At 34.4% G+C, this 27,449-nt stretch overlaps 1 protein-coding gene and 1 non-coding gene across 10 annotated transcripts in view; both read left to right on the top strand.

The window, feature by feature from the left end:
* Window positions 1–27,449, top strand: part of CCDC158 (coiled-coil domain containing 158) — a 73,695-nt gene that overhangs the window by 32,340 nt on the left and 13,906 nt on the right. For 7 of the 9 annotated variants that reach the window (XR_005649172.1, XM_039845504.1, XM_039845503.1 and 4 more), the window contains 6 exons: window positions 3,580–3,769; window positions 5,103–5,255; window positions 7,686–7,798; window positions 10,415–10,573; window positions 11,533–11,625; window positions 14,316–14,438. Coding sequence is in view for 8 of the 9 variants with exons in the window: in XM_039845504.1 (XP_039701438.1) it covers window positions 3,580–3,769; window positions 5,103–5,255; window positions 7,686–7,798; window positions 10,415–10,573; window positions 11,533–11,625; window positions 14,316–14,438 (831 nt within the window). In the remaining variant the exon portion in view is untranslated. The remainder of the gene's footprint in view (window positions 1–3,579; window positions 3,770–5,102; window positions 5,256–7,685; window positions 7,799–10,414; window positions 10,574–11,532; window positions 11,626–14,315; window positions 14,439–27,449) is intronic. The other 2 variants (XM_039845498.1, XM_039845500.1) reach the window with 1 other exon arrangement.
* LOC120588691 (U6 spliceosomal RNA) lies at window positions 6,242–6,347 on the top strand. The gene has a single exon (XR_005649278.1). It is a non-coding gene; the product is annotated as a U6 spliceosomal RNA (small nuclear RNA).

The raw sequence follows: 27,449 nt of genomic DNA, 5'->3' as shown, positions 1-27,449 counted from the left end.
TGAGGTATTTTCTCCCTCTTCAGACAGACCTAAATTTGAACTTGATCTCCACCATTTAGTAACTGAAAAACACTGGACTATCAGCTGAGTCTTGGCTTCTTTATCTGGGGGGTGAGGGGCGGGGACGAGGGGAAAGGAAACCCACACACAAAACCAGAAAACAAAACAAAATAAAACAAACCCCGACAACCTTACTGAGTTACTCGAGGCTTAAATGAGAAATTAAATATTAAGAACTTAACTGTAGAAGATGTTTAGAAAATATTAGCTCTCTGTCTAATATGCCCATTCCCTTCTATATCTAAACCTTATCTCACTATTTGCACCTGTTACAACCTGGATCACATTGTGTATCGCACTGTGTGTGTGTTTAAATAGCAGTGTCTCCTCTTCCTCATGAGACTATAGTCTTCTTCAAGCAGAGTACACATCTTATTCATTTTTGTACCTCTGCTGCGCCTTTCACCCAGCAGATGCTCAGTAAATATTTATCATAATTTAAAACTATTGAGTGAATTTTTAAAAATTTAATTCTCGTTATGACACCTGTATCTCTGCATTGGTGACTAATAGGAGACAAATCACATGCAATTTAGTTTATTTCTTTTAGAGTTATTGAGATACAATTGACATATAACACTGTATAAGTTTTAAAGTGTACATCATTATGACTTGACTTACATATATTGTGCAATGATTACCACAATGAGTTTAGTTAACATCCATCTTCTTATACAGCTAAAAAAAAACAATTTGTTGTTGTGATGAGAACTTTTAGGATGTATTCTCTTAGTAGCTTTCAAATACGCCATTTGGCACTGTTAATTATAGGTAGTCATATTGTACATTACATCCCCAGTACTTATTTATAACTGGAAGTTTGTACCTTTTGACCACTTTCACCCAAATTCTCCCCTACCTACATCCCCTGCCTCTGGTAACCACAAATGTCAAAAAATGTTAGATGGCCTGAGTTTCCTCATTCTAAAAATAGGGCCAACGATAGATTATTACCTATATTATGGAGATAAACAAGTTTATTGCATAAAGAACTACAATTTTCTAGTGCTTAAGTTTTTACTTGATTCTATCATAAGAATATTCTTTTTAATGGCCAAACTCACTATGAAAGAGACTTGTAAAGGCTTCCCAATGGCCAACCCTTGCAATGAAACTTTAGGTTTGCAGAACGTATTACAGGAAAAAAGATGATTGTTCCACCTTCTTGTTAAAGAAGAGATGGATTTTTTAAATATCATTAAGAGTATAAACAAATGAAAGAATCCTTTTGAGTCTTACACTCTAAAATTTACATCAATTTTATCTTCAAAAAAACCTCACGAGGTAGGTACATTATTATCCCGTTTCACAAATGAGGAAACGGAGACACGGAGACATTAAATAACTTGCCTGTGAGCAGCACTACATTGGGATTTGATCCTAAGCAGTGTGAGTAAATGTTACAGCCATACCTTAGAGATATTGCGGGCTTGGTTCCAGACCACCACAAAAAAGCGAGTATCGCTGTGAAGCAAGTTGTAACCTTTTGGCTGGTGGAGAGTCTTGCCTTCCATTTGTAAAAAAACCGCAACATCTGTGAAGTGCAGTTAAGCGGAGTGCATTAAAGTGAGCTATGCCTGTACAGTGCAGTGGTCCTCAATCACCTGAGAACCAGAAGTTCTTCATCACCAGTACTGAGAACCAGAATCAACTGGAGGGCTTGTTAAAAAACAGACTGCTGGACCCCACCCCCAGAGTTTCTGACTCAGTAGGTCTGGGATGGGGCCTGACACTGTTTCTAAAGAAATTTCCACATAATGCTGGTCTAGAGAGCACGTCAGGTTCTAGTGGTAGAGTACCTCAGAGCAGTTAGGAGTACTGTGACTAGAGTGGCCCATGAAGGCTTCACAGAGACACGGGAAATCAAAATGGGTAAAAACTAGGCAAAGAGGAAGAAAAAAGTGGCGTTCCTAGCATGGGAAAAAAGCTCAGTCTATACTTTATCCCAGAGATAGTGTGGGACCCCTTAAAGGTTTTGGTATAAAAGAAGGAGGTGACATGAAAAAGGCAATGTTGGGAGTAGACTAATCTAGTGGAGCTTGGTAAAGAATGCAAAGTTGTATCGGAGAGGGTAGAAACTAATTTTCAGTTCCAAAATATGGAACTGGAGGAGCAGAACTTCAGGGAAATGTTTCCTGGCTGAAAAGAGCTTCACACAGATGCAAAGAATAAAAATTAAGAACTTGAACTTCAATGCCACATTCACTTCCCTCCACAATGCAGTGAGGAAGAAAGGAAGGGAGTCCTAGCCCTAGACGATATGGTTTCTCTGACCTGCTTAGGCCGGTTCCTGCACACATCGACAGCAGAGAAGCAGGGTGAACTTTCTTTCAATAATGCAGGTCCTCAAAGCCGAATTCTTCCTTACAAGACTAAGAAAGGACTGAGTATACATCAGCTGTTCCCAGGAGGTGGGACAGGAGTAGCACATACCCAGTACATGCTGTGATTACTCAGGCTCTCCCAGGGGAAGCCCTCCCACTCCCTGACCCTATGAGGCCAGCTATAGTGTGACAACCACCAGGAGTGTGGCTAGGCAAGCAGGGTCACATAACCTTGTTGAGGGCCTTTACTGTCCAAGCCATCACAGATGGGCATCGAGACAAGCCTACAACTCTCCACTGATTCTTTTTGAAACAGTTAAAAATTTGTCACCTGTTTACATTTCAAATATCACATTGGTCTATACATTTAAACTTATACAGTCAAACTGCTAGGACAGGCATACCACAGAAATATTGCGGATTCAGTTCCAGACCACTGCAGTAAAGTGAAGTACGCAATAAAGCAAGAGTCGTGATCTTTACGCTGGTGGAGGGTCTTGCCTTCAGTTTTTAAAAAACGCAACTTCTGTGAAGCGCAATAAAGTGAAGTGCAATAAAATGAGGTATGCCTGTATTATATTTAAGGCAAACGGGCCTTAATTTGAGGGGGCAGTCTGATAACCAAAATAGTTTGTTTTCAAATGCATTTGCTTAGAACGATCTAAGCTGGTTCCACTAGAAATATGTCAACCACATTTATAATTTTAAATTTCCTGGTAGACACATAAAAAGAAACATAAAATTAATGACATATTTTTATTTAACTCAGTATATCCAAAATATAGTGACATTTTAATATTGCGATCAGTATAAGAAATTGAGATATTTTACATTTTGAAAAATATTAAGTCTTTGAAATCTGGTATATTTTACGCTTATGGCATATCCGCACTTAAGACTAGCCACATTTCAAGAACTCAGTAGTCACATGTGGATAGTGGCATGACTACATGCTAAATTGACATCTAAGGTTAAAAGATAGGTAGGATATTCCTTTTGTTTTCCCATTTACTCTATAGATGCTTTATAATAAAATACAAATTTAATATCCTGGGAAATAGTGAAAAGACATTTATGTAGATATAGATTCAGATATATAGATAGAGATAGGATATTAAGACAACATCAGTTATAACTATACATGTACATATTTTTTATTTCTTATTCTATCTTTTGTACTTATCCTTATATTTAGATTTTAAAAGATAAAAAAGATGCAAAGATACGAGAGCTTGAGGCCAGAGTGAGTGACCTGGAGCTGGAAAAGGTGAAGCTGGTGAATGCAGGCTCTGAGCGGCTCCGTGCAGTGAAGGACATCAAACAGGAGAGAGATCAATTGTTAAATGAGGTGAAAACTGGTAGGAATGAGTTAAACAGTCTTACAGGTATGCTACTTCAGTTCAAATTCTACTAAAAAAAAAAATAGTCATATCAGTGAGGTTCAGTGTGGAATACTAGGATTATTGCAAAAGGATTATTGCAATGGTTCCTTGTCCCACATTACAAATAGAAATTAATTATGCTGGTTCAGTGTGGAGTACTAGGATTATTGCAAAAGGATTATTGCAATGGTTCCTCGTCCCGCATTACAAATAGAAATTAATTATGCTGCCCCAATGGAGATATTTTATCCCCTGAAATCCTGATACTTCTACCTGAAGAGCGTACATGTCTTGCACTTATTAACTGTTAGTTTTAGTCAGCCCTCAGAGTCCATGAGATTATTTACTGAGTTTCTAAGAGAAGGGTGAGGGAAGTGGAAATCTTGAGTCCTTTGAGTCAAATACCTTGGTTAGAGGTTTAATGATGAAGCAGCATGTGTAAACAGACTTATGCAAATTTCTTGAAAGGGAAAATCCAAGTCCTTAAATTTAATTATGAAACGCTTCTTGTTCATCATTAGTATGGCACAGGTATCATTTGCTTCACACACACCACACAAACACATCACACACACACAGTCAGTGGTTCCTGAGCATTTACTACCACATACGGTGATAGGCCCTAGAAACACCACAGTGAGACTCCCAGCTAGTTGGGAACCAGACTATACAGAAAGGGATGCAGCACAGTGGACATGTACTCGGTGCAGATGTAGGTGAGGGAAGAGAATCAGCCTCTTACAGGAGGTGACATCTGTACTAGGCTTGAAGGAGGACAGGGAAAAGAGGTGGAAGAGCAATCCAGGCTGAGAGAACATTACGGGCAAAACCATAAAGAATGAAATAACGTAATGCGACTTCAGAAGTATTAGTTGGAGTAAAAGTGCAAAGGAATGAGGACTAAGAAATGAAGCAGAATAGATAGGCAGAGCCAGGCAATGTGGAACCAGCAAAAGAGACTAAATAAGAGATTGTCGACATCAAATTTACATTTTAGAAGGATAGTTTCAGCAGATAAATAGAGAAAGGCAAGACTAAAGAGATAGAGGCCAGCCAGTTAAAGAGAATTTTGCAGGGACATAGGGAAATATCATAAAAACTTGACCTAGGGCAGTGGCAGTGAGAATGAAAGGAAAAGGAAGAATTAAGAATATGTTTTGGAGATTGAATCAACAGAAGTATGTACATACATCTAATTTCTGTAACAAATGATAATGTAACTATATGAAGTTCCTTCCAACTCTAAAATTCTGTCATGTTAATTACAAACAAAATATACTTTATAACAATGGGATAGAAAAAGTAACCATTTATTATTGATTATCACATTGTACAGAAGACTATGAGGTCTTAAAGAGGAATTTTCGAAACAAAAGTGAAGAAATGGAAACTACTACAAATAAGCTGAAAATGCAATTAAAATCTGCACAGTCTGAGCTAGAACAAACAAGAAATACGTTAAAGTCAATGGAAGGATCTGATGGTCATGGTATGCTTTATTAGATTTTTTTCTTCTGTTTTTAATTCTGTTGGTCTAGATTTATTATAGCATAAACCTAGATACATTGCCTGTAACGCCTTTACAGTGTCACCTGATATGGAAGATATATAGTAATAAATATCAGTGATGAGTTTTGTATAGCAGTAGTCCTATTCAGTTTGTTTTAGGAAAGTTGCCATTTGCTTAATTTAATCCCTCAGTATTTGAATCTTTCTTTTTTCTATAGGCATTTCAATAAGTTCTAACAGGTTTCAATGTCTGTAAATGCCAATTAGTTATTTTTAAGAAAGTGTTATAAATACAAATTACCAATAATTTTCATTCAACCCCTTATTTTTCATGTTCATTATCTACATAACATGTTGTACATAAACTTGTACATAAACTTGTACAACATGCGGGTTGGGGGCAACCAGCCCTGAGAAGTCGAATATCCACATGTAACTTTTGACTCTCTCAAAACCTAACTACTAACAGCCTACTGTTGACCGGAATGTTACCGATAACATCAAGTCAATTAACACTTATTTTGTATGTTATGTGTGTTATACACTGTATCCTAATAATAAAGTAAGCTAGAATAAAGGAAATTTTAGTAAGAAAATTTTAAGGAAGAGAAAATACATTTATAGTATTTATTGAAAAAAATTCATGTACAAGTGGACCCACTCAGTTCAAACCCATGTTTTTTCAAGGGTCAACTGTACATCTGTGACTAATTGTCAGTTCGTGATCACTTCTCTGTGACAAAAATGGAAAGGAGCCCTGGGAATTGAACTGCCAGGATAGGGGATCCCTTTCACTACTTAGATCCTTTTTACCTCGCTGCCCATATTAATTCAGAGAGAGAAGGTTTTTCGCCGTTTCATATTATTCATATCATTGTTTGGCTGTATTAGCTGACTTTAAAAATAAATATTAAGTCAACATTTTTATATTTCTCAATATATTTTAATTTCAAAAGATTTATTTTTGTGCTCGCTTCAACAGCACATATACCCAAACTGGAACAACACAGAGAAGATTATTATGGCCCCACACAAAGATGGCATGCAGATTTTTGAAGCAGTCCATATTTTGTGCAATTCTCTGAGGTTTAGCTCTTCCTTTGCTGGTTAACACCAAGAAAATAGTGGGGTTTGGCGAGGTCACTCAGGAGACCCGTTTAAGATTTGTCTCCTCCTTCCCCCTCCACTAGACAGATTCCCTTCCTTGGTGTCCGCCACGCATCTCCACAACCGCCCCAATCATATTACAGTTATTAAATTAACTAAATAATCCTGTATCTGCATTCAAATGCTTATTTTTATCGACTTAAATCATCTTAAAATAAAAAAAGATTTATTTAATAAAATCACCTTTGCAGGACAACCATGATTCTCTTAATCAGACCAGAATTCTTCAGAGTGGTCAGCAAATGATATCAGAATTTTGATCTATTAATATATCAATATACTGTGCCTGTATTAACCCTGTTTTTGACAGTTTAGCTGTAGGAACTATATTTCGTTAACAAAAAATCAGACCTTTCCTTCTCTCTGATAGTTTGTTTTTAAAGAACGGTACATTTTCTTTTTCATTTTTAACCTCTAAGCTGTAACTAGACCTGACTCAAAGCAGTGGCATTTTCAAATCTCTTTCCTCAGCTGACTGTAAGAAACAACATACGGTCTCCGACTTTGAATTTCCAAGCAAGGATGAGCTTCATATACTTTTTCAATAGCCTGCCATGTCTTAAGTATTCAGTGCCTACTACCTGTCCAGAACATTCTCATCCTGTCACCAGTTTTACTAAAATAATCACGTATATGCTTATGCTGCCGATTTAACTATTGAAATAGTAGTAGATTCCCAGCACATGACAATAACCGTGAGAATGAATAAAAATGGAATGGTTTATGATATCACTGGAATCTTTCAAAAGATCACTAATAGTAGGTGCTTTGTGTGCTATTTTAAATATGAGTTTCTAGAAAAATTATTTTAGTAAAATATATGCATTATTCATTATTATGACTATTTTTATGTATATATTTCCTATATGTATGAGTATGAATTTGGTCAGTATTATTAACCATGCCATATCAGAGATATGATAGATTGCAGTGGTCAATGAAATTAATTCTAGTAGCAAGGAAACCACAATATCACAAATACACACACGCACACACACATACACACGTTTCTCAGCTCAAAATCTCTTGAGTAATTGCTGAAATTTCGTGAAAAATTTAAAATCCAGATGTTGTGAAATATGAAGACCTTTTTCTGTGATCATTACTTTGAAATTGTTCATGTGCCTTGGAGAATTTTACTTGTCACCTCATAATTTTTAACCATCAAATTATAGTAACGTCTCAAATTTTATTAACTCTAAAAACGAAGGCGCAGTTTACTTCCTTTTATTTTTTTTTCCAGCTATGAAAGTGGCAATGGGGATGCAAAAGCAAATCACAGCTAAAAGAGGTCAGATAGACGCCCTTCAGAGCAAGATACAATTTTTGGAAGAGGCAATGACAAATGCAAATAAGGTGAGTCCTTGTCCTCAGGGTGAAGGAAGCCAATATGTCCACTCGTTAATACACCACAAAACAGAATGAGACATAGCAGAGATTTTTTTAAAAAGTATAGTGGAAAAATGAGAAGAGGTGATTTCTGATTGAGAAAATGAGGAAAAGGTTCCTGAAAAAATGTTTGAGCAGAATCTTGAAATAGTTAAATGCAGGAAATGGGAGAAAAGGAAATTCCTGATAGAGACAGGGAGTGATTGTAAACAAAGCACAGTTTCACTATATTACAATACATGCGTTCCTAAATTCACTGTGCTCTGCAAAATTGTGCAGTAAAAACTGACAGCCTATGGAACAATGGGTCAGGAGCACCACACTAACAAATTTCATGACAAAAAAATAGGAACCTAATGAAAATGGTAGCACAGTTTTACACATGTTCTATGGTTAACAATACTACAATAACTCTGGCCCTTTATCTTAAAAAAGACCTAAAGTTTGCTTGTGGAAGTGTGCATTGGAAGGTTGCAGCTTGTGAGTTATTATGAAGGGGTAGAAGGCGGGTTTTTCTGAAACACCAGATGTGCTTGGATGTGGCTCATAATACAAAGTCAGCCGTGGTAGCTGACAGTCGTTTGACGAGTGGATGTATGCTTTTTGTGTATTTCTATGCAACTCTGTTTAGCGGGTGCAGTTTTCAACATTGATCTTGTATTTCTCATAAATAGAACTGTATAAATAAATGTGAAATTTTTATTACGTTCAAATTTTCTCTGCTATATCACACTTTGGAAGAAATTTGCATTTTTGACAGAAGAGTTAGAACTGACCGTAATGAAGGTGAGAAAGTAAAAAGCATAAGTACAAAATAATAAGTGCAACTAAAGAACTTGCTTTTCCCCATACCCAAAATGAGCTTCAGACATACTCTTTTAGAATGAGGCTAAATATTAACAAATATGTGCATACATTTGAACATGCCCCTTGTCATATGGACTTAATGTATTCTTTTTTCTTTCCTATTTTTTTCTCCCCTCCTTTTCTCTTTTCCTAAATCTTTCCCTTTTCTTCACCCCTTATTTGCCTATTTGGAACCTAAAGCAGTGCTCCTGCTCATCCTCCCTGAGGATACTAAAAAGGGCATTAAAAGGTAGTGCCTGCTAGCATCAGAGATGCCTACCCCTGCTAAAGGAAGGTATTCATCAAAGCTCAATGACATTCCCTTAAAATGAAAGGAAGCAGCTTGTAAAATTAATCCCTCTTTCTTTCTGAAGGCTTTTCTGCTAACTAATCAGAAAAGGAAGAATTATTTGCATTCAAAATGTGCACTAAAATGGCAATACTTTCTACCTTGTTACCATAAACATTTTCTCTTTGAAAAAAATATAAAAGAAATATAAACTCAGTAAGTCGAGGTCTGTATTTTAACTTGACTACTATACATTTCTTTTTGTCTACCTATTCCATGATGTTTTTTAAAGAAATGAACTAATTTTAATGAAATTTTATTGAATACCAAAGACTCTGTAAATATATTAGTAAATTCCTTCTCATCTCTGGACTATAAGTGACTTGAGAGCAGGAACTGAGTATCCTATTTCTTTTTATGTCAAGGGAAATGCAGTAGACCTCTGTGAAATGAACATTCAACCATGAAACAAAATAAAAATCCATAAAACTTTCAAATAAATGTTATTGGGACAAAAAAGGGGTCCGTCTGCCTGTGTGCATCTAAGCCAAAAAAGAAATATGTGCAGGTTTTGCAGCAAAGAAAGTAAAGTTTATTAGAGAGCTGCAAGTCTTGAAGACACAGGCGAGCTATCGTTCAAAGGCCTGGCTCTCCAGGTGTCTTGAGAGTGCAGATTATATAGGGAAAAATCAGTAGTCATGGAAACTAAGGGAGTTGGGTTGTGGATGCTACTAATTGGAGGATTGGAGGGCTTTGAGGTAATAATTGATCATTGTGTCCGGTCCATGGTACCATCGCTCTGGTCCTGTGGCCGGTGGGGTTGTTCTGCCTCAATGACCCTGGGACTGAAACACATCTAAAGCCAGGATGTTATCCTTAGTCTAGAGTTCAACCAAAACCCATTGTCCTCATGACCGGAGGCTTGTTAATCTTATGTCCTAAAGTTTAATGATTAAAGAAGCAGCACACAGAAGATAAGGGTGGAAAGTAGCAAGTGAGTCACAATGCCATTATCCAGCAAAACCAGCTTGAATCAGAGAAAAAAATATATTAAAGAAATGAAGTTTGTGTGCAGTTACATAAATTCATCTGCTTTAAATCTTTTCTGTCATTTTAAACAAGTTTCAATAAAATTTGGTATGTGATTACTTAGTCTCAATTTACTATACGCTGTTTCTTTTTATGACAATATAGTTATTACATAGTTTGTAAGTTTTATCAAAGATTTATTAAGCTTAGAAAAAAGTAATAGTACCAATAGTGATAAAAACAAGAGTACATAGTAACATAATTCTAGGAGCTCCCAACTCCAACTCAGAAGCAATTAAATGGCATATGAATTCAACTGTAATTCAGATAGATTTTTAGATAACAGTTGAATATTTTCATCATATCTCAGCATCTATATCAGCATATAATTTCTGATATTTTCTCCTCTATAATTATAGGAAAAACATTTTCTAAAAGAAGAAAAGACTAAATTAAGCCAAGAACTGAGTACTGTTGTGACAGAGAAAAACAAGATGGCTGGAGAACTAGAAGTCCTGAAATCTCAGGAACGCCGTTTGAAAGAAAAGGTTGCTAATATGGAAGTTGCTCTCGATAAGGTAGTTTTTAATTAAATATGTAAAGTAGTTATCTAACTAAATAGCTATTAACTAAGTAGAGTTGTTCTGAATAAAAGCTCCATATTGATAGGAATCAAATCTGTATTACATTCCAATCACTTAATACAAGGAAAACACAAGAGAAGGCTCTTCTGAGCTTTAAAAACATAGCTATAATGCATACTTCTTACAAAATTATCTTTTTCAGGCTAACACAGTCACAAGAGCAGTAAGATATAAGATGCTCCTGGTGTCCTTAGTGGACTGAATAAATATAAATGTCTCTAATATAATTTGCCGCCAAAGAATGGCTTGAACACTAGGTAGAATACAGTCTTAATAATATCAGTAAAATGATAAAATAATGCTAATATATGGCACTTTGTGGGGTCCAGAAGATGCAGGAAGAAAATGCAACTTAAAGCATGAGAAAGGTCAATGACACTATATTTTTTGTCATTGCCATTTATTATGGAGGAATAAATATCTCTTCCTGTCACCTGAAAAATGTGGAAGGCTAAAACTTTACTCAAACTAGTCCTTGATTCTTAAGATATCAGAGCCTCCATGGTTAGTTAAAATGATGTGTGATCTCACCTATACCAGCTTTGGTCTTAAAACATATACCGACTAAATGAATTTCAGTTGTGGTTATTTTTATGTATTTTTTTTTTAATTTGCTAAAGCTGTTTGTTCATGTCATCCTTAGTTTATTCATTCTTTTGAGTGCCCCCCACATGCTAAACGTGATGTAGATGCTGAAGATACAGAGGATAAAGACATGGCCTCCAATTGTTCTGTTTACTGGATAAAACAAATAAATAGATAAACATAATATAGTATGCTAAGTAAGAATGGGGAGGCTTCCTTGAAGAGATGGCAACTCTGCATTTACAGGTTAATGAAATTAAATTGCATTAAAAATGGAAGATAAACCATATGTGGTTGCTTGATTGTAGGCGTCTTTGCAGTTTGCAGAATGTCAAGATATAATACAACATCAGGAACAAGAATCTGTGCGCCTAAAACTTCAACACACTTTGGATGTAAAAGTAAGGTCTTTTTTCATTATAAATAATAGCGTAAACAAGTTTCAATAAAATTTGGTTTCCTAAAATTTTTCTGTTTGATATACTTTTATTTGATTACTTAGATACATTCAAGTGTACTTTCAACTGTATCTGATAGTAGCAATTATAAAATCTATACAAACGTTCTTACATGCTGTACCTACCCTTTTCATGTGTAATAAGAAATCGAAGCACCTTGCCTGAAGCCAAGTTTATAATAAGTGAAGAAAACACAAAAATGCCTGCCTTGGGGATGCCTGAGGGAAGAGTTTTGCATACAGAGGGTCAAGCAAGTGCAAAGGCCCAAAGTACAAGTGTGTTTGGCTTGCTTGGAAAATGACAAAAATAATGTAATCTTCGTACCGAAAACGTGTTCTTTAAAAACAGTGTATTTTCCACTGAAACATATGTCTATTTTCTGAATATATTTTAAAATTGCAGACATACTTTGAAGCCTCAGTAATGGATACCTTTACAGGCTAGAGCACTCCATAGTTGTAGATGATCTTCCTCAGCAGTATGTTAGCACTGGTGTGGAGTCTGGTAAAAGTTAGGAACCATGTAGTAGTATACCACCCTATGTGTGTTTTCACATCTGGAATGCTTTTATCTTTTTTTTCTTAAATTTTTTTGAGTGATATTGTTTAATAAAATTATATAAGTTTAAGGTGTACAATTCTGTAATACATTATCTGTATATTGCATTATGTGTTCACATCCAAAGTCAAGTCTCCCTCTGTCATCATATGTTCGACTCACTTTACCCTTATCTACCTTTCCCCTCCCCGCTTTCCATCTGGTGACCATTATATTGGTTTAGGAAACCAAATTTTCCGTCTGGTAACCATTATATTGTCTTTTGTTTGTCTTATTTGTTCATTTGTTGCTTTCAGTTTTATATATCACATATGATTGAAATCTTAAGGTTCTGGACTTTTTTTATCTGACTTATTTTGCTTAGCATGATATTCTCAAGATCCGTCCATGTTGTGACAAATGGAAGTATTTCATCTTTTCTTATGGCTGAGTAATATTCCATTGTAGATATGTACCACATCTTTATCCAGTCATCTATCAAAGGACACTTCAGTTGTTTCCATGTCTTGGTTACTATGAATAATGCTGCAGTGAACACTGGGGTACATACATCTTTATGAATTAATGCTTTCAAATTTTTCAGGTAGATTCCCAGAAGAGGGATTTCTGGGTCATATGGTAACTCGATTTTTAATATTTGGGGGAACCTCCATACTGTTTTCCATAGTGGCTGTATCGATTTACATCACCACCAGCAGGGTATGAGTGTTTCTTTTCCCCACAACCTCTCCAGCACTTTTTATTACTTGTCTTGCTGATAATTGCCATTCTTACAGGTATGAGGCGGCATCTCATTGTGGTTTTGATACATATATTTCTCTAATAGCTAATGAGGTTGAATATCTTCTCATATGTCTGTTGGCCATTTGTATGTCTTCTTGAGAGAGTGTCTGTTCTCGTCTCTGCCCATTTTTTAATTGGATTGTTTATTCGTTGTTTAGTTATATGAGTTCTTTGTATGTTTTGGATATTAGCCTCTTATCACATTATTTACAGATATTTTCTCCCATTCAGTTGATGTTTTCTTTTGCTGTGCAGAAACTTTTTAGTTTGATATAGTACCATTCATTTACTTTTGCTTTACTTCCCTTGCCTTTGAAGTCAAATTCATAAACTCCTCTCTAAGACTAAGGTCCATAGTTTGATACCTATGTTTTTTTTCCATGTATTTTAATATTGCTTCAGGTCTTATATTTAGGTCTTTGATCCATTTTTAGTTAATTTTTGTTTATGGTGACAAATATCAGTCTAATTAAATTCTTTTGCATGTGGCTTTCCAGTTTTCCCAGGACCATTTACCAAAGAGTCTTTCTTTTCTCCATTGTATGTTTTTGGCTCCTTTGTCAAAAATTATTAGCCTATATATTTGTGGGTTTATTTCTGGACTCTCAATTTGATTCCATTGATCTGTGTGTCTGTTTTTATGTTTTGATTATTGTCCCTTAGTAGTATAATTTGAAGTCAGGGAGTGTAATACCTCTGGCTTTGTTCTTTTTTCTCAAGATTGCTTTGGCTATTTGGGTCTTTTGTGGTTCCATACAAATCTGATTTTTTTGTTCTGTTTATTTAAAAAATAAAGCAACAAACTAACAAGATAAAGAAACAAAAACTCATAGACGCAGACAACAGTTTAGTGATTACCAGAGGGAAATGGGGAGGAGGGGAGGTAAATAAGGGTAAAGGGGGTCAAATATATGGTAACCGAGGAGATTTGACTTTGGGTTGTAAACACACAATGCAATATACAGATGATGCATTACAGAATTGTACACTTAAAACCTATATAATTTTATTAACTAATGTCACCCTAATAAATTTAATTTTAAAATGTCATTGGGATTTTCATGGAGATTGCCTTATCAATCAGAAGTATGAAGGCATCTTTCTAAGCACATGCTTAGTCCTCAAAGGGTAACTTAGATACCCAGAATCATCTTGCTTAGTACTTTGGTTTATAACTTTGTAGAAGTTCAGCAGATAAGATTGAAGTTATGTTTGCAAAAATACATTTTGATTTCATAATTGTAATTGTAGGTTGACAGTTCTTTTGCTCACATTGTCATATTGTTTTCCAGGAACTTCAGGGCCCCGGATACACCTCAAATTCTTCTGTGAAACCACGCCTTCTACAGCCTTCTGCTGCCCATTCTCACTCTAACATACCATCTTCCCAGTCTACTGCCAGCTTCCTGTCTCATGTAAGAAACTAGTCCTACAATCTATGATTCAAATGACAAAATATATAAATGATTTTAAATTGAGAAGAATTTCATTTAAAAAACATATCAATAGTTATGACATATTTAATTACTAGATTTTAGATTTATATAGACCAGATGAATGAAAATACTTTCTTCACCATTTGGTATTTTCTCTGAGGAAAACAAACATGAAATATTCAGTGGGATTAATGTTAACAATAATTGTTAAAGAAATTAATAACCTTATGTTCAGTTCTTCCCATCATAAGCATTTCCAGATTACAAAGCAAATATTGAGATGGCTAAAATAAGCATCACTTCAAACGCCAAAGGCAAATTAGTGATATATTTAATACTCTACCAAGATGAAAATGATTTGCTGTATATTGTTTCTTCATGAACTATATGTGAACACATTTATAATCAGAAAATGTTTTTATCCCCTTTGGTTAAAACATTAGAGACTTTGGAAATTTTTAGTTTAAGCTTTCACACTTTTAAAGCTTAGGAAGAAAAATATGTGCAACGTAAAAGTCAGGCTTTGTCTCTTCCGAAAATACATATTTATGGAAGCACTAATCCCCTTCAACCAGTATTCAGCTACAACTCTGAAGAAATGAGACTTACTTCATAAATCATACATAAAATCAATTTAACTAACAGTCCTAATACATGTATAACAACAGGACCACCAGTGACCTACTAGTTATTCCACCTGTGCCGTTTAAATGAGAAATATTTACTGTGAAATGACTAAAAATAGAAATTAACTCTTCTCACACACTTAAGTTGTGTGCACTGAAAAAAATTATCACATAACAAATAATAGAACATTCTGTCAAACAATAGAACAATATTAGAAGTTAGTCTCTCTGGAGACCAAACTTGGAGGTAGGCAGAGGAAGGGCAAGAGACTGCTGCTTTTTGGTTTAAGTGCTGTAAAATCATTTTATCTTTAAAACTGTGTACATGTTACATTGATAAAAAATAATTTAAATTCCCCTCCCCAAATAACCCCAAACCAAACAGCAAACAACAGTAAGAATGAACATTTGACCAAGAGTCAGTGGTACCCAAGATGTGCCTCTCACTACTTTGTGTGACGTTGGAAAGCCAGTTAACTATATCATGCCCTGCTCTTGTCATTCCTAATGAGGAGTCTGGACTAGATGATCTATAGGGTCATCTAGAAAGATCAGCTCTGAAATTCCATATCTTTTTATTGTCCTAAAACCAGGATGGTAGATTTTGCCTACCTGCTTAATATATAGACTACTTGCATATAAAGACTCTCATCCATCACTGAAAAAGTACCAGTCATAAGTCTACTAAATTGAAAATTTAAATAAAAATTCTAAAAGCAGAAATGAACTATATTTTCTAAATAAACGAGCGAGCATGCTTTGTACAACTAATTTCTTCTCTTAAAATGTTTAGTATATAATTTTACATAAAGTAGAATACATTCTTTGTTTTGTTTATTGATGTGTATATTCCAAGTACCTAGAACAGTGTCTAACATACAGTAGATATTTAATATATATTCATCTAATAGGTGAATGAATTCATTGTAGAACATGGTGTTCAGGTTTTCATTGTTTCTACTGGTAAATCAGTTTTAAGTCTTATTGTTACTCTTTCAGAGGTAATTTTTTTCTCTGATCACTTGTAAGATTTTCTTTGTTCTGGTTTATAGCAGTTTGCCTCGGTGTAGTCTTCTTTGTATTTATCTTTCTTGGGCTTCACTGAGCCTCCTGGATGTGTGGATTGATCTCTTTAATTGATTTTAGAAAATTTTTATCCATTCTCAATTATTTTTTCTGCCCCATTCTCGTTTCCTTCTGGGACTGGTACTGTTAAGTAACATTACTTTCTAAATTGGTGTATGGTAACTTTGCTATCTGAATCCTCTGTGGGCCTATGACCATTGATTGCTTCTCTTGGTTTTTGGTCATGTCATTGTCTGGTCTCTTTGCTTTCTTCTTTTTTTTAATACTTCCTTTCCCCTTCACATGCACAACCTCCCCCATTATCAGCATCACTCACTGAAATGGTACACTTGTTACCAAGGATAGACCTACATTAACACATAATCACTCAAAGTCCATAGTTTACCTTGGGGTTCACTCTTGGTATTGTACATTCTCTGGGTTTGAACAAATATATAATGACACATGTTCATTATTATAATATTATACAGAGTATTTTCACTGCTCTATAAATCCTCTGTGTTCTTCCTATTCATCCCTCCCACCCACTCCCAACACCTGCTAACCACTGATCTTTTTATTGTCTCCATGGTTTTGCCTTTTCCAGAATGTCATAAGTTGGAATCAAACAGAAGGTAGCCTTTTCAGATTGGCTTCCTTCACTTAGCAATATACGTTTAAGGTTCTTCTATGTCTTTTCATGGCTTGATAACTCATTTCTTTTTAGTGCTGAATAATATTTCATTGTCTGGATGAATGAGTTTGTTTATCCATTCACCTACTAAAGGATGGCTTGATTGCTTCCAAGTTTTGATAATTATCAGTAAAGCTGTTATAAATATTCATGTTCAGGTTCTTGTATGGATATAAGTTTTCCACTCTGTTAGATAAATACCTAGGAGCATGATTGCTGGATCATATGGTTGGAATATATTTAGTTTTGTAAGAAACTGACAAACTGTTTTGCAAAGTTGTACCATTTTTACATTCCCACCAGCAAAGAATAAGAGTTCCTGTTACTCTACATTGTTGCGAGCATTTGATGATGTCACTATTCTAGATTTTTGCCATTCTGAAAAGAGCACAATAGTATCTCATTGTTTTAATTTGCATTTCCTGATGACGTATGCTGTGAAACATCTTTTCATATGCTTATTTACTATTTATATACCTTCTTTTGGTGAGGTGTCTGTTAAAGTCTTTTGCCCATTTTTTAATTGTTTGCTTCCTTTTTAAACAATTAAGTTCTGGACATTGAATATGAAAAATTCCAGAGGTAATTTGGGGTTCTAGATGATATAGTTTTTTCTTCATAGAAAATTTACATTTGCTTCTGTCTGATAGGTAAGTTAAGGGCACTGAAAACCCCACATCACCTAAATTCACTTGGGGATTGAGGCGATTCAGGCTCATAGCCTGAGGTTTACCAGTTATCTTCTACCTCTTTAATATAGTTCAAGTTTTTATTCTTCTGGCTCCTTGATTCTGCTGAAAACTCATCTTCCCTTCTTAGCCTCTCAGCTGCTGCTTTTAGAATTGGCAAATGCTTCTAGAGAAAATGGCCCCAAATGCCTCCCCTCTCTGGATTTTCTTTTGTTTCACATCTGGCCCCATAATTCTTTATAGTCTTGGTAGTTCTCTAATGTTGTCAGCAAACTTAAAGAATATCTTTCGTGTATTTTTCTAGTAAATTCTGAATAGAAGTGTTCATTTACCTTTACTGGAAAAAGGACTTCTGTGCTTTCATTCCTTGCTCATACAATTTGAGATATTATCTATAAACTTCTACTATAGCATGAAAAATTTTAGTTCTCTTTTAACTTCACACACACCCATGCACACATAAACACATTTCTTTTCCCTGTATAACCCCCCTATGTAATCATATCAGGAATTTTGGTTAAGCCACAGTAAGTGTTCAAATTATTATGACTATGTAAATATTGTTTTCTAGCTGAACAGTACAATGAACTGTGACTACTTTTCCTTTTTGCCCTTAGATTTAATAATTCTTTTGTTTTACTTTGTTTAGCTTTTTAGATATCTAGAATTATCCCTTAAAATTTCTCCGAAAAAAAATGCTATAAATTTCTTTTAGTACAAGCAAAGTAATTAGATATTTTATCAGTTTCTTTATTTGTTTATATATTCATATATATAAATGTCTTTTAGAACCCTCCATATTCCTGTTCTCATCTGGATTGGTTGCTCTCTAGGATGGCTATATGGTCATCTCCTTAGATTTTCTTTCTACCAAAATCTGGGGAATTTCCTTCTTCTTTTTTTCTGTTTTTTAGGTTTAATTTACTTCTTGACTTCTTTCTTTCTTTTGAGGGAGTATGTAATGCAGTGGCTTCCTGTGAAAGGGTGCATTTCATTCTTTAAGTCTTTTAAAACCTTGAATGTCGGAAAATACTCTTATTCTTCACTTACATATAATTGGTGGTCAAAATTTTGTTGCTATTGTGCCATTTTGATTCCAGATCCTTTGTATATGAACTGTTTTTTGTTTTTTAACTCTTAAGGTTTTTTCTTTATCCCTGACATTTATTTTAGATGATCTCTTCTGGGATTTAAGGGTCTTTTTCTCTTCATTGCGTTGGGTATTTAGTGGGTTCTTATTGTTTGATCATTTTCTTCCTTCATTTTCTCAGTTCTCTATCTAGAATTCCTATTGGTCACCTATTAGACTTCCTGGCTTGATTCTCTAATCTTCTTTAATTTTGAATTTCATTTTCCATTTCCTCATCTCTTTTTCTCACCTTTTGGGAAATTTCCTTAATTCTGTCTTCCAAACATCTGTTGAATTTTTTTTTCTAATATCTTATATATATTTAATTTAATTTCCAGGAGCTCTTTGTTTATTCTTTATCTTCTCTTTATACGGTTTTATGTTATTTCACGGATGTGATACTGTCTCATTTCTATTTAAGAATATTAACTTCGGTCTTTCAATAATTCCTTCTGTCACTTGAACTATTGATGTTTCTTCAAATTGAGTTTTTCTGTTTGTTTTGATGTCTGTCTGTCATGTTAGAGACTTTTCTTCAATGTTTGGTGATCATTGGCTGTCCATTCATATTTAAGATTGAGGACCTAAAAGCTGATTGTAAAGTTGACGGAATTTGTCAACTGATAAGTGGTATTAAGTATTACTTTTTTATTGAGGGACCTAAAAATTATCTTATAGGTCTATTTTCTTGGTCCTATCAATTCCCCTAAAGAGGGATTCTCGTACTACCAACTTGTAGATACAAATCCATCTGCTAGTGTACTGAGAGGTGAGCGGGGCAGGGAGTCTGGGGTATCTATCTCTTCAGTCTCACTAAATACTCATACTTTTCAGTTTATAGCCTTACTCCTGCTATGCCAGATACCATTTGGAGCCTGAAGTCCTTTGGTTCAACCTCATCCAGAGATTAAGCCTCTAAATTCACTTAGGGGAAAAGAATGGGTGATTACTTGACTACTGAGGAAAAAATTTGGGATTCTTACAGTTTCTTTCACAGACTTTTACTATTTTGCTGCCCTGTCTCTTATCTCGGCCTTCAGAAATACATGAGGTCTCCAAGTTCTCAGCCTTTCTGGAACACTGCAATGCAGAGCAGCTTGCTTCCTGTTAGCTTCTTCTGTGCAGATACTTTAAATTTTAGCTTGCTTTGTTCTGCTAAGTCAGTTATGAATTATCCATTTGCTTTCTGTCTCTCAAAATGTTGTTATCTAATGTATCCTTTCCTTTTTGTCCTTGTTAATCCCTTTAGTGTCATTTTAGTGGGGCTTTAGAGCAGAAATAAATGCAAAATTTATGTTTATTACCGTTTGCCCTGTTTGTTCTGCATTGTTCCTTCATTTATCTTGTTTTATTTTAGTCTTCTCATTCCATGATTCTAATAGCTGAGATTTACTGAACACCAGCCACTGTGCAGAGTGCTTTCTGTAGATTATCTAATTTATTCCCAACAATTACCCACATGAGTAAGTGCTGTTATTATATCTACTTTACAGATGAAGAAACTGAGGCTTGGGGAAGCTAAGTGACTTACAAAGAGTTCACACACCAAATTCACAGATGTGCCAAGACTTAACCGAGACAGCCTGAGTCTAGAGCCTGTATTCTTAATCGTTATACTGTAACTACTTATCTACACTAACTGCTGAATACTGTTTATAAAAAATAATTTAAATAATTGATGATGTAAATAGATACTATACCTGAACTAATACCGTATTTAGATCTTTGTGAATGAGGCTCAACGGCATTTGAAATTATCCAATTGATTCCCCTGTGTTATAGATAAGAAAAGAGGAGAACCAGAAAACTTATATTATGTGATTTGGTCTAACTTCAAACACCTAGATATGTTTGTATGTATAATGTGTGTATATACAAACAGATACACACAGTAATTGGTAGCTTGACATCAAAGTGTTTATAGATTAATGTTTCAGATAAAAACTATTTTAACATATAAAAATAGAAGATTTCCAGGAAATATAATTTATTTCTATATCAGATTCTGTACACAAGCACTATAATTTGTAGTAGCTGTGCTTGATCTTTGTCACTAAATTACTTATGATATGGACAAGATTTTAGTGACTCATAACTTTTGTCTTGTTTCCTACTTGCTCATTCCTAATATACAGTATAAATAATATATATACATTCTAAATAGTATACTTATATTCCATTTTTATTATACTATTCTAACTGGACTACAAGTATAAAGAGATGGATTTGGTCAGACATTCTCAAAATAGAATAGTCTAATTCAAACTGAATGAGATTAAGCTTTTATTTTTAGCTTTTACATTTATCTTCTATCTTGGGAGAATGGACATAGGATCTGTTGAGAAGCACACATTCTCTCTAGACATCAAAATTCATAAGTTTGCCTGTAATAGACTCAAGGCTATCGGAGAGAACAGTATTTGGAGAAAATGGAGGTCCATGAGAGACGTAATTTAGGAGTTATTTTGGAAACAAATCTAACATAAAATGATTTCGGAGTCAAAATATAGTAGGAAACTAATCAAATCACAAAATAAACCTTAAGTTTCACAACAACAGTATAAGCTTATATTCTTCCCTCTAAACCTAAAGCTTGTAGAATTTTTAACTTGCAAATGTATGTCCTCTAGAAATAGCCTTAATGTGTATCTTAGGGGGTCAAAGGATTGGAGTGGGACAGAGGAAGATCCATTTATGGGCTCCAGTAACTTCAGGAAGAGCTTATGCTTAGTTATTTTTTTTACCAGACAAGAGTCATATGTAAAGAATGTCTTAGAATTGCTCATTTTCTAGATATTTTCTAATTTTAACAAGTGTATTTTGCTTGTAATAAAGCAAAAATATGTTCTGTATTTTGAATTAAACAGTAAAGTATTAAAAATGACTCAATAAAAGTATTATAAGATTTACAAACATTAAAAGGAAAGATTAATAATTTTGACTAATTAAAATTTAAATCACAAAACCACCATAAACAAAATTAAAAGGAAATCACAAACTAGAAAAATATTTCCATTAAATAAAGGGTTAATGTCTACAGTATATAGAATTTTTACATACCCAAGTGAAGATAGTATATACTCTGAAAGTAATACAAAAGATGCGGATACAAAATTAACAAATAAGAAATACATATAGCCAATAAACATGAAAAATGTTCCAACTCATTTATAAACAAATAAAAAAACTACATATTAAAGCAAAAACAAACTACCTGTTTTGCATTTAAAATGGTGAAATGTAATGGGAAGGGTGTGGCATGATGGGTACTCTAATATCGTACTCTGCTGATAAACATAAATTGATATGACTTTTTGTTGTTGTTTTTGTTTCCAAAGCCCACAGTTTTCTTTTTTTCTTTTTAAATTGATAGACTATATTATTTTTTAAAGCAGTTTTAGTTTACAAGAAAATTGAGCCAAAAATATGAGAGCTCCTGTAGATTCCCTTTGCCCTGCTCCCCCCACCCTCAGTTTCCTTTATCATTAACATCTTGCATCAGTGTGGTACATTCGTTAGAACTGATGAGCCAGTATGAATACATTGTTAACTGAAGTCTACAGGTTACACTGGGGGTCACTCTTTGTGTTGTGCACTGTATGGATTTTAACAAATGTATAATGACATGTGTCCACCATTACAGTTTCATACAGAATAGTTTCACAGCCCTAAAAGTGCGCTGTGCTTCTCCTATTCATTCCTTTCTCCTTTACCCTGAACCCCTGGCAACTAGTGATTTTTTTTTTTACTGTTTCCATAGTTTTGCCTTTTCCAGAATGTTATATGATTGGAATCATATAGTATGTAGTCTTTTCAGATTGGCTTCTTTCACTTAGCAATATGTTTGCAAGATTCCTTCATGTCTTTCTATGCCTTAATAGCTTATTATTTTTTTTTTATCACTCAATTATATTCCAAGGTATGGATGTACCACAGCTTATTTATCCATTCACCTACCAAAATACATCTTGATTACTTCCAAGTTTTGGCAATTACGAGTAAAGCTGCTTATAAACATTGTGTGCAGGTTTTTGTGTGCAGGTTTTTGGGCATAAGTTTTCAATTTTGTTAGGTGAATACTAAAGAGCATGACTGCTGGATTGTATATTAAGAGCATGTTTAGTTTTATAAAAACTGCCAAACTGTCTTCCAAATTGGCTGTATTATTTTGCAGTCTTACCAGCAATGAATGAGACTTCCTGCTGCTCCATATCCTTGCCAGTATTTGGTGTTGTCACTGTTTGGATTTTAGCCATTCTAATAGGAGTAATTTATTGTTGTTTTAATTTGCAGTTCTTTAATGACATGATGTTGAGCATATTTTCATATGCTTATTTGCCATTTGTATGTCTTCTATGGTGAGATGTCTGTTACAAACTTTTGCCTGTTTTTAAAATTGGGTTGTTTTTTTATTGTTGAATTTTAAGAGTTGTTTTTTTTTTTCCGATATATTTTGTATACCTATCCTTTATCAGATAAGTGTTTTGAAAAGATTTTCTCCCAGTCTGTGGCTTGTCTTTTCATTTCTTTAGCAACATCTTTTTGCAGAAAAAAGTTCCGAAGTTTAATATAGTCCAGCTTAATGATTTTTTCTTTCATGGATCCTGCTTATGGTGTCATTTCTAAGAAGTCATCACTAAACCTACGGTCAACTAGATATGCTTCTATGTTATCTTCTAAGAGTTATATAGTTTTGTGTTTTACATTTAGGTCTGTGTTCCATTTTGAGTTAATTTTTATGAAAGATGTAAGGAAGGTCTGCGTCTAGGTTCATTTTTTTTTGCATGTGGTAGATGTCCACTTGTTCCAGTACCATTTGTTGAAAACACTGCCCTTTTCTCCATTGAAATGCTTTTGCTCCTTTGCCAAAGATCAGCTAACTGTATTTGTAGGGGACTGTTTCTGGACTCCTTATTTTATTCTCGTCCATTAATGTATTTGTCTATTCTTTTACCAGGACCACATTGTCTTATTGTGGTAAGCCTTGAACTTGGGTAGTGTCAGTTCTCCAACTTCTTTCTCCTTTAATATTTTGTTAGCCATTCAGGTTTTTTGCCTTTCCATAAACTTTAGAATTAATTTGTTAATATCCAGAAAATAAAAAAATTACTGGGATTTTGATTGGGATTGCATTGAATTCATGTATCAGGTTGGGAAGAACTGACTACTTAATAATATTGAGTCTTCTTATCCATAGATATGGAATATCTTTCCATTAATTTAGATCTTTAATTTCTTAAATCAGAATTTTGTAATGTTACTCATGTCTATCTTATACATATTTTATTAGATTTATACCTAAGTATTTTGTATTTTTGGTACTAATGTGAATGGTATTACATTTTTAATTTTTTAATTGAGGTATAATTGACAACATATCAGCTTCAGGTGTACAACATAATGATTCAATATTAGTATACATTGCAAAATGATCACTACAATATCTAGTTAACATTCATCACCTTAGTTACAAAAATATTTTTTTCTTGTGATGAAAACATTTAAGATCCTCCTCTCTTAGCAACTTTCAAATATACAATACAGTATTAACTGTAGTCATCATACTATACATTACATCCCCAGTACTTATTTATTTTATAACTGGATGTTTGTACCTCTTGACCCCTTTCACCCATTTCTCCTACCCTCTGCCCCTACCTCTGGCAACCACCAATCTGAACCCATTTTATTCTGTTCTTAATATTTCCTCACATGGCTCACTTATACTTACCTTACTGGGAAAACAAAGACAGAAAGAATTTTCTTCCAGGCTCATGGTAGATTCAATTTTAGAGCAACTGTATTGCCTTTATTTGAGTGTCAGTGTTGAAGCCATTCTGTAAAAACATGAAGGTAAATGCTTTCCTTCCTATATAGCAGAGCTCCAGAGAAAAAAGTAAGATGTTATACATTCTCCTCTCTTACAAGAAATTGTTCTAAAAACTATTTGGAAACAAAGAAGAGAGAAGTTTCTGCCTGTGTCCATGCAATTTTTTCCCCTACAGCTTAAAAAAAAAAGAAAAAGGAAAAAGAAAGATAATATTTCTATTTATGTCAAAGGGAGCATAGTAGCTAGGATATACAATTAACTCTGATAACTTTTTGTTAGTGGCTCTACCTTGGTACTGACACATTTTACTTCAAGTCATATTACCTCTGGTGCTACTATATCAGTAAATATGAAACAAAATACTTTATATGTTTATATACTAAGGGGAAAGAGAGATGGAAACCAGCCTTTTTTGAATATTCTACACACATCGAGTACTTCTCATTTTTTATAGATCCTTGATAAGTAAGAGTTATTTTCCCCATTTTTATAGATAAAGAAATATAGATTAAAAGAAGCATTTTACTTGTAGTGAAATTATCTGTTAGTGAAATTTATGTATTTGCCTCCTATATTACTCTGTATGGTCTCTGCAGGCAGGGACTGGTTATATTTGTCATTTTACTTTAGTTTCTAACTGTGTTTGGCACATGATAGATGCCTTGCAAAGTTTGTTGGAGCGTGGAAGGTGACCTGCCTTAGACCACATAGCTAGAGAAAGGTAGTGGCCATGATTTAAAAGCCTGTGTTATTTCCCACTGTACCACACAGCCTGTCTTATCTCTATCACCTCAAGAATGGGTTAGGAAATGGTACTGGCATTTGTATCAATATCTCCTTAGTAGTTTTAAAACTTCGTGAGATGCATTAGATTTATAAATCAATCTTTGCTTAATGCTTCAGAGTTTGGGGTAATTGCCCTCATATGATTCGTGAATTAGTTTCAGCCATACTATAAGTCTGTTGTGGTCAGGTGCTCAATTATATTATTTAATCCTCACTCACATTCTGTAATTTTGTGATTCTGTGATGCTAAATTTGGACATGTTATATATAGTACACTCATTATCCCAGCTTTGCCATTTACCCCTTGCGCAATTTTGAGCAAATTATTTAACCTCTCTGTGCCTCAGTTTTAACATTTCTAAAATGGAAATGATGATTTATACCTTATTGGATGGTTTAAAGATTAATGTTTAATTGGGATAACATATAGAATGCCTGGTACATGACAAGCACTAGATAAATGGTGCTATAATTCATTTATCTTGATAGCCTGGAATGATGAGCTCTCAGTGTATGAAGAGAAAGTTTGATTGGTGTAAAAAGAGCCTTAAACTTGGTACTAAATACACAGAAATATCAGATACAGGACAGGGAAGATGTGGCTTATCAATAACATGTGGAAAAGTCCTAGGGAGCCTCAGCTGACTGCCTCTGCTCAGTCCTTGTCAGCATTATTATGTGGCAGCCAAAAATAGGTTTTAAGGATAGAGACCAGGTCCATGAAAGGGACAGTTTTTCACTCTGTCAGAAGAAGCACAACCAGGCTGGTGAGAAATTGTAAGCCTATGCCATATGAAAGAGTAGATAAAAGGAGAGAATTTAGCCTGAGTGTGCATTAGAAAGTGGAGATGGGGGAGAGGGAGGTTGGAGTGATAAAATAAATCTCCATTTTTAAAGGGTTATTGGGTTAGATTTGTTCCCTATGATCCTAAGGGGTAAAATGATGACCAGGGATGGAAATTGTATGGAGGAGATTCCATTTAATGAGCCTATATTTCAAAGGATTAAAGCTGTATAAAAATTAAACTACCTTTCTTGGCTTTTAGTGATCAAGCAGGCCAGATAAGTATATTGCTGGGAAGCCGTAGAGAAAATGCATCACCACCTCTGATTGGAGATTGGACTAGAATCAAATGATCTTCAAGACCCCTCCAACCTTGATATTTTTGTGATTTTATACACAAGCAAAATATGGGTTATTTGTAATGAAGAATATAAAGACAGTAGTGATTAAACCAACTCCTTGCCTCAGTGGATCTTAGATTTTAATTGGAAAAGTAATACGCACTTCTAAAGTTTTAACAGTATTAGGACAAAGTCACAGTAAAAGAATGTCATAGGGCTGATTATGGTTAATTGTTAAGTGAATGTTAGAATTAAATGCTTTTCAATCTTTTATGTTTAGTTACTCACAAAGAAACTGAGTACCATGATCCCAGGGGATGGGGAAAGTATATTTATATGTTTATAGGTTATTATCCTGATCAGTTAAAATAAATGTCAAGTGCTTCAAAATCTTAACAATTGCCAAAGCTTATTAAATAAACTTTACCGTGGGCAGAATATATGAAGGTCCAGGTGTTACGCTGATATTTCAAGGTTAGAACTGAGGTGACTGAAGATAGGATAAAGTTTTCTTTATAAAGTTTTTGAAGTTTCATTCCACATTAAGTATTGAGTCCACCAGGGCTAGGACAAGACATTGCAGTGTTTGGTAAAATTGGATCATCTGCTTAGAGACAAATGCATTTTTTCATGATTAAGAAACTGGTTCGGCATGTGAAGGATCAGAGTATATTTAAGAAATCTCTGTACATTTCACTCAGTGTTTCCATGAACTTGAAACTGCTCTAAAAAATAAAATTTATTTTAAAAATTGTTCACATCTTTATATATTTTAAATTAATGGAGTCAAATTTAGTAATTTAATGAAGTCTAATTTATGAAACTCTGAATTCATAACAGTTTTCAGGTAAAGTGACCATCAATAACCTGGGAAGACTATATTTACCACACATCCAGTTAGTCAGAACTCTTGACATCTTCAGCTGAATATTATATGTGCTTTGTCATTGGGGAATAGGAAGAGGAAAAGAATGAGGTTATACCAGTAGCATGGATCCTAGGAAAGTAAAGCCCAAAGAACAAAAATCTTGCAGTGTTTATCCCTC

Source organism: Pteropus medius, unplaced genomic scaffold (genome assembly GCF_902729225.1).
Source record: "Pteropus medius unplaced genomic scaffold, Ma_sr-lr_union100, whole genome shotgun sequence".
In the NCBI taxonomy this organism is placed as follows: Eukaryota; Metazoa; Chordata; class Mammalia; order Chiroptera; family Pteropodidae; genus Pteropus; species Pteropus medius.
This window is presented reverse-complemented; position numbering and strand designations above follow the sequence as displayed.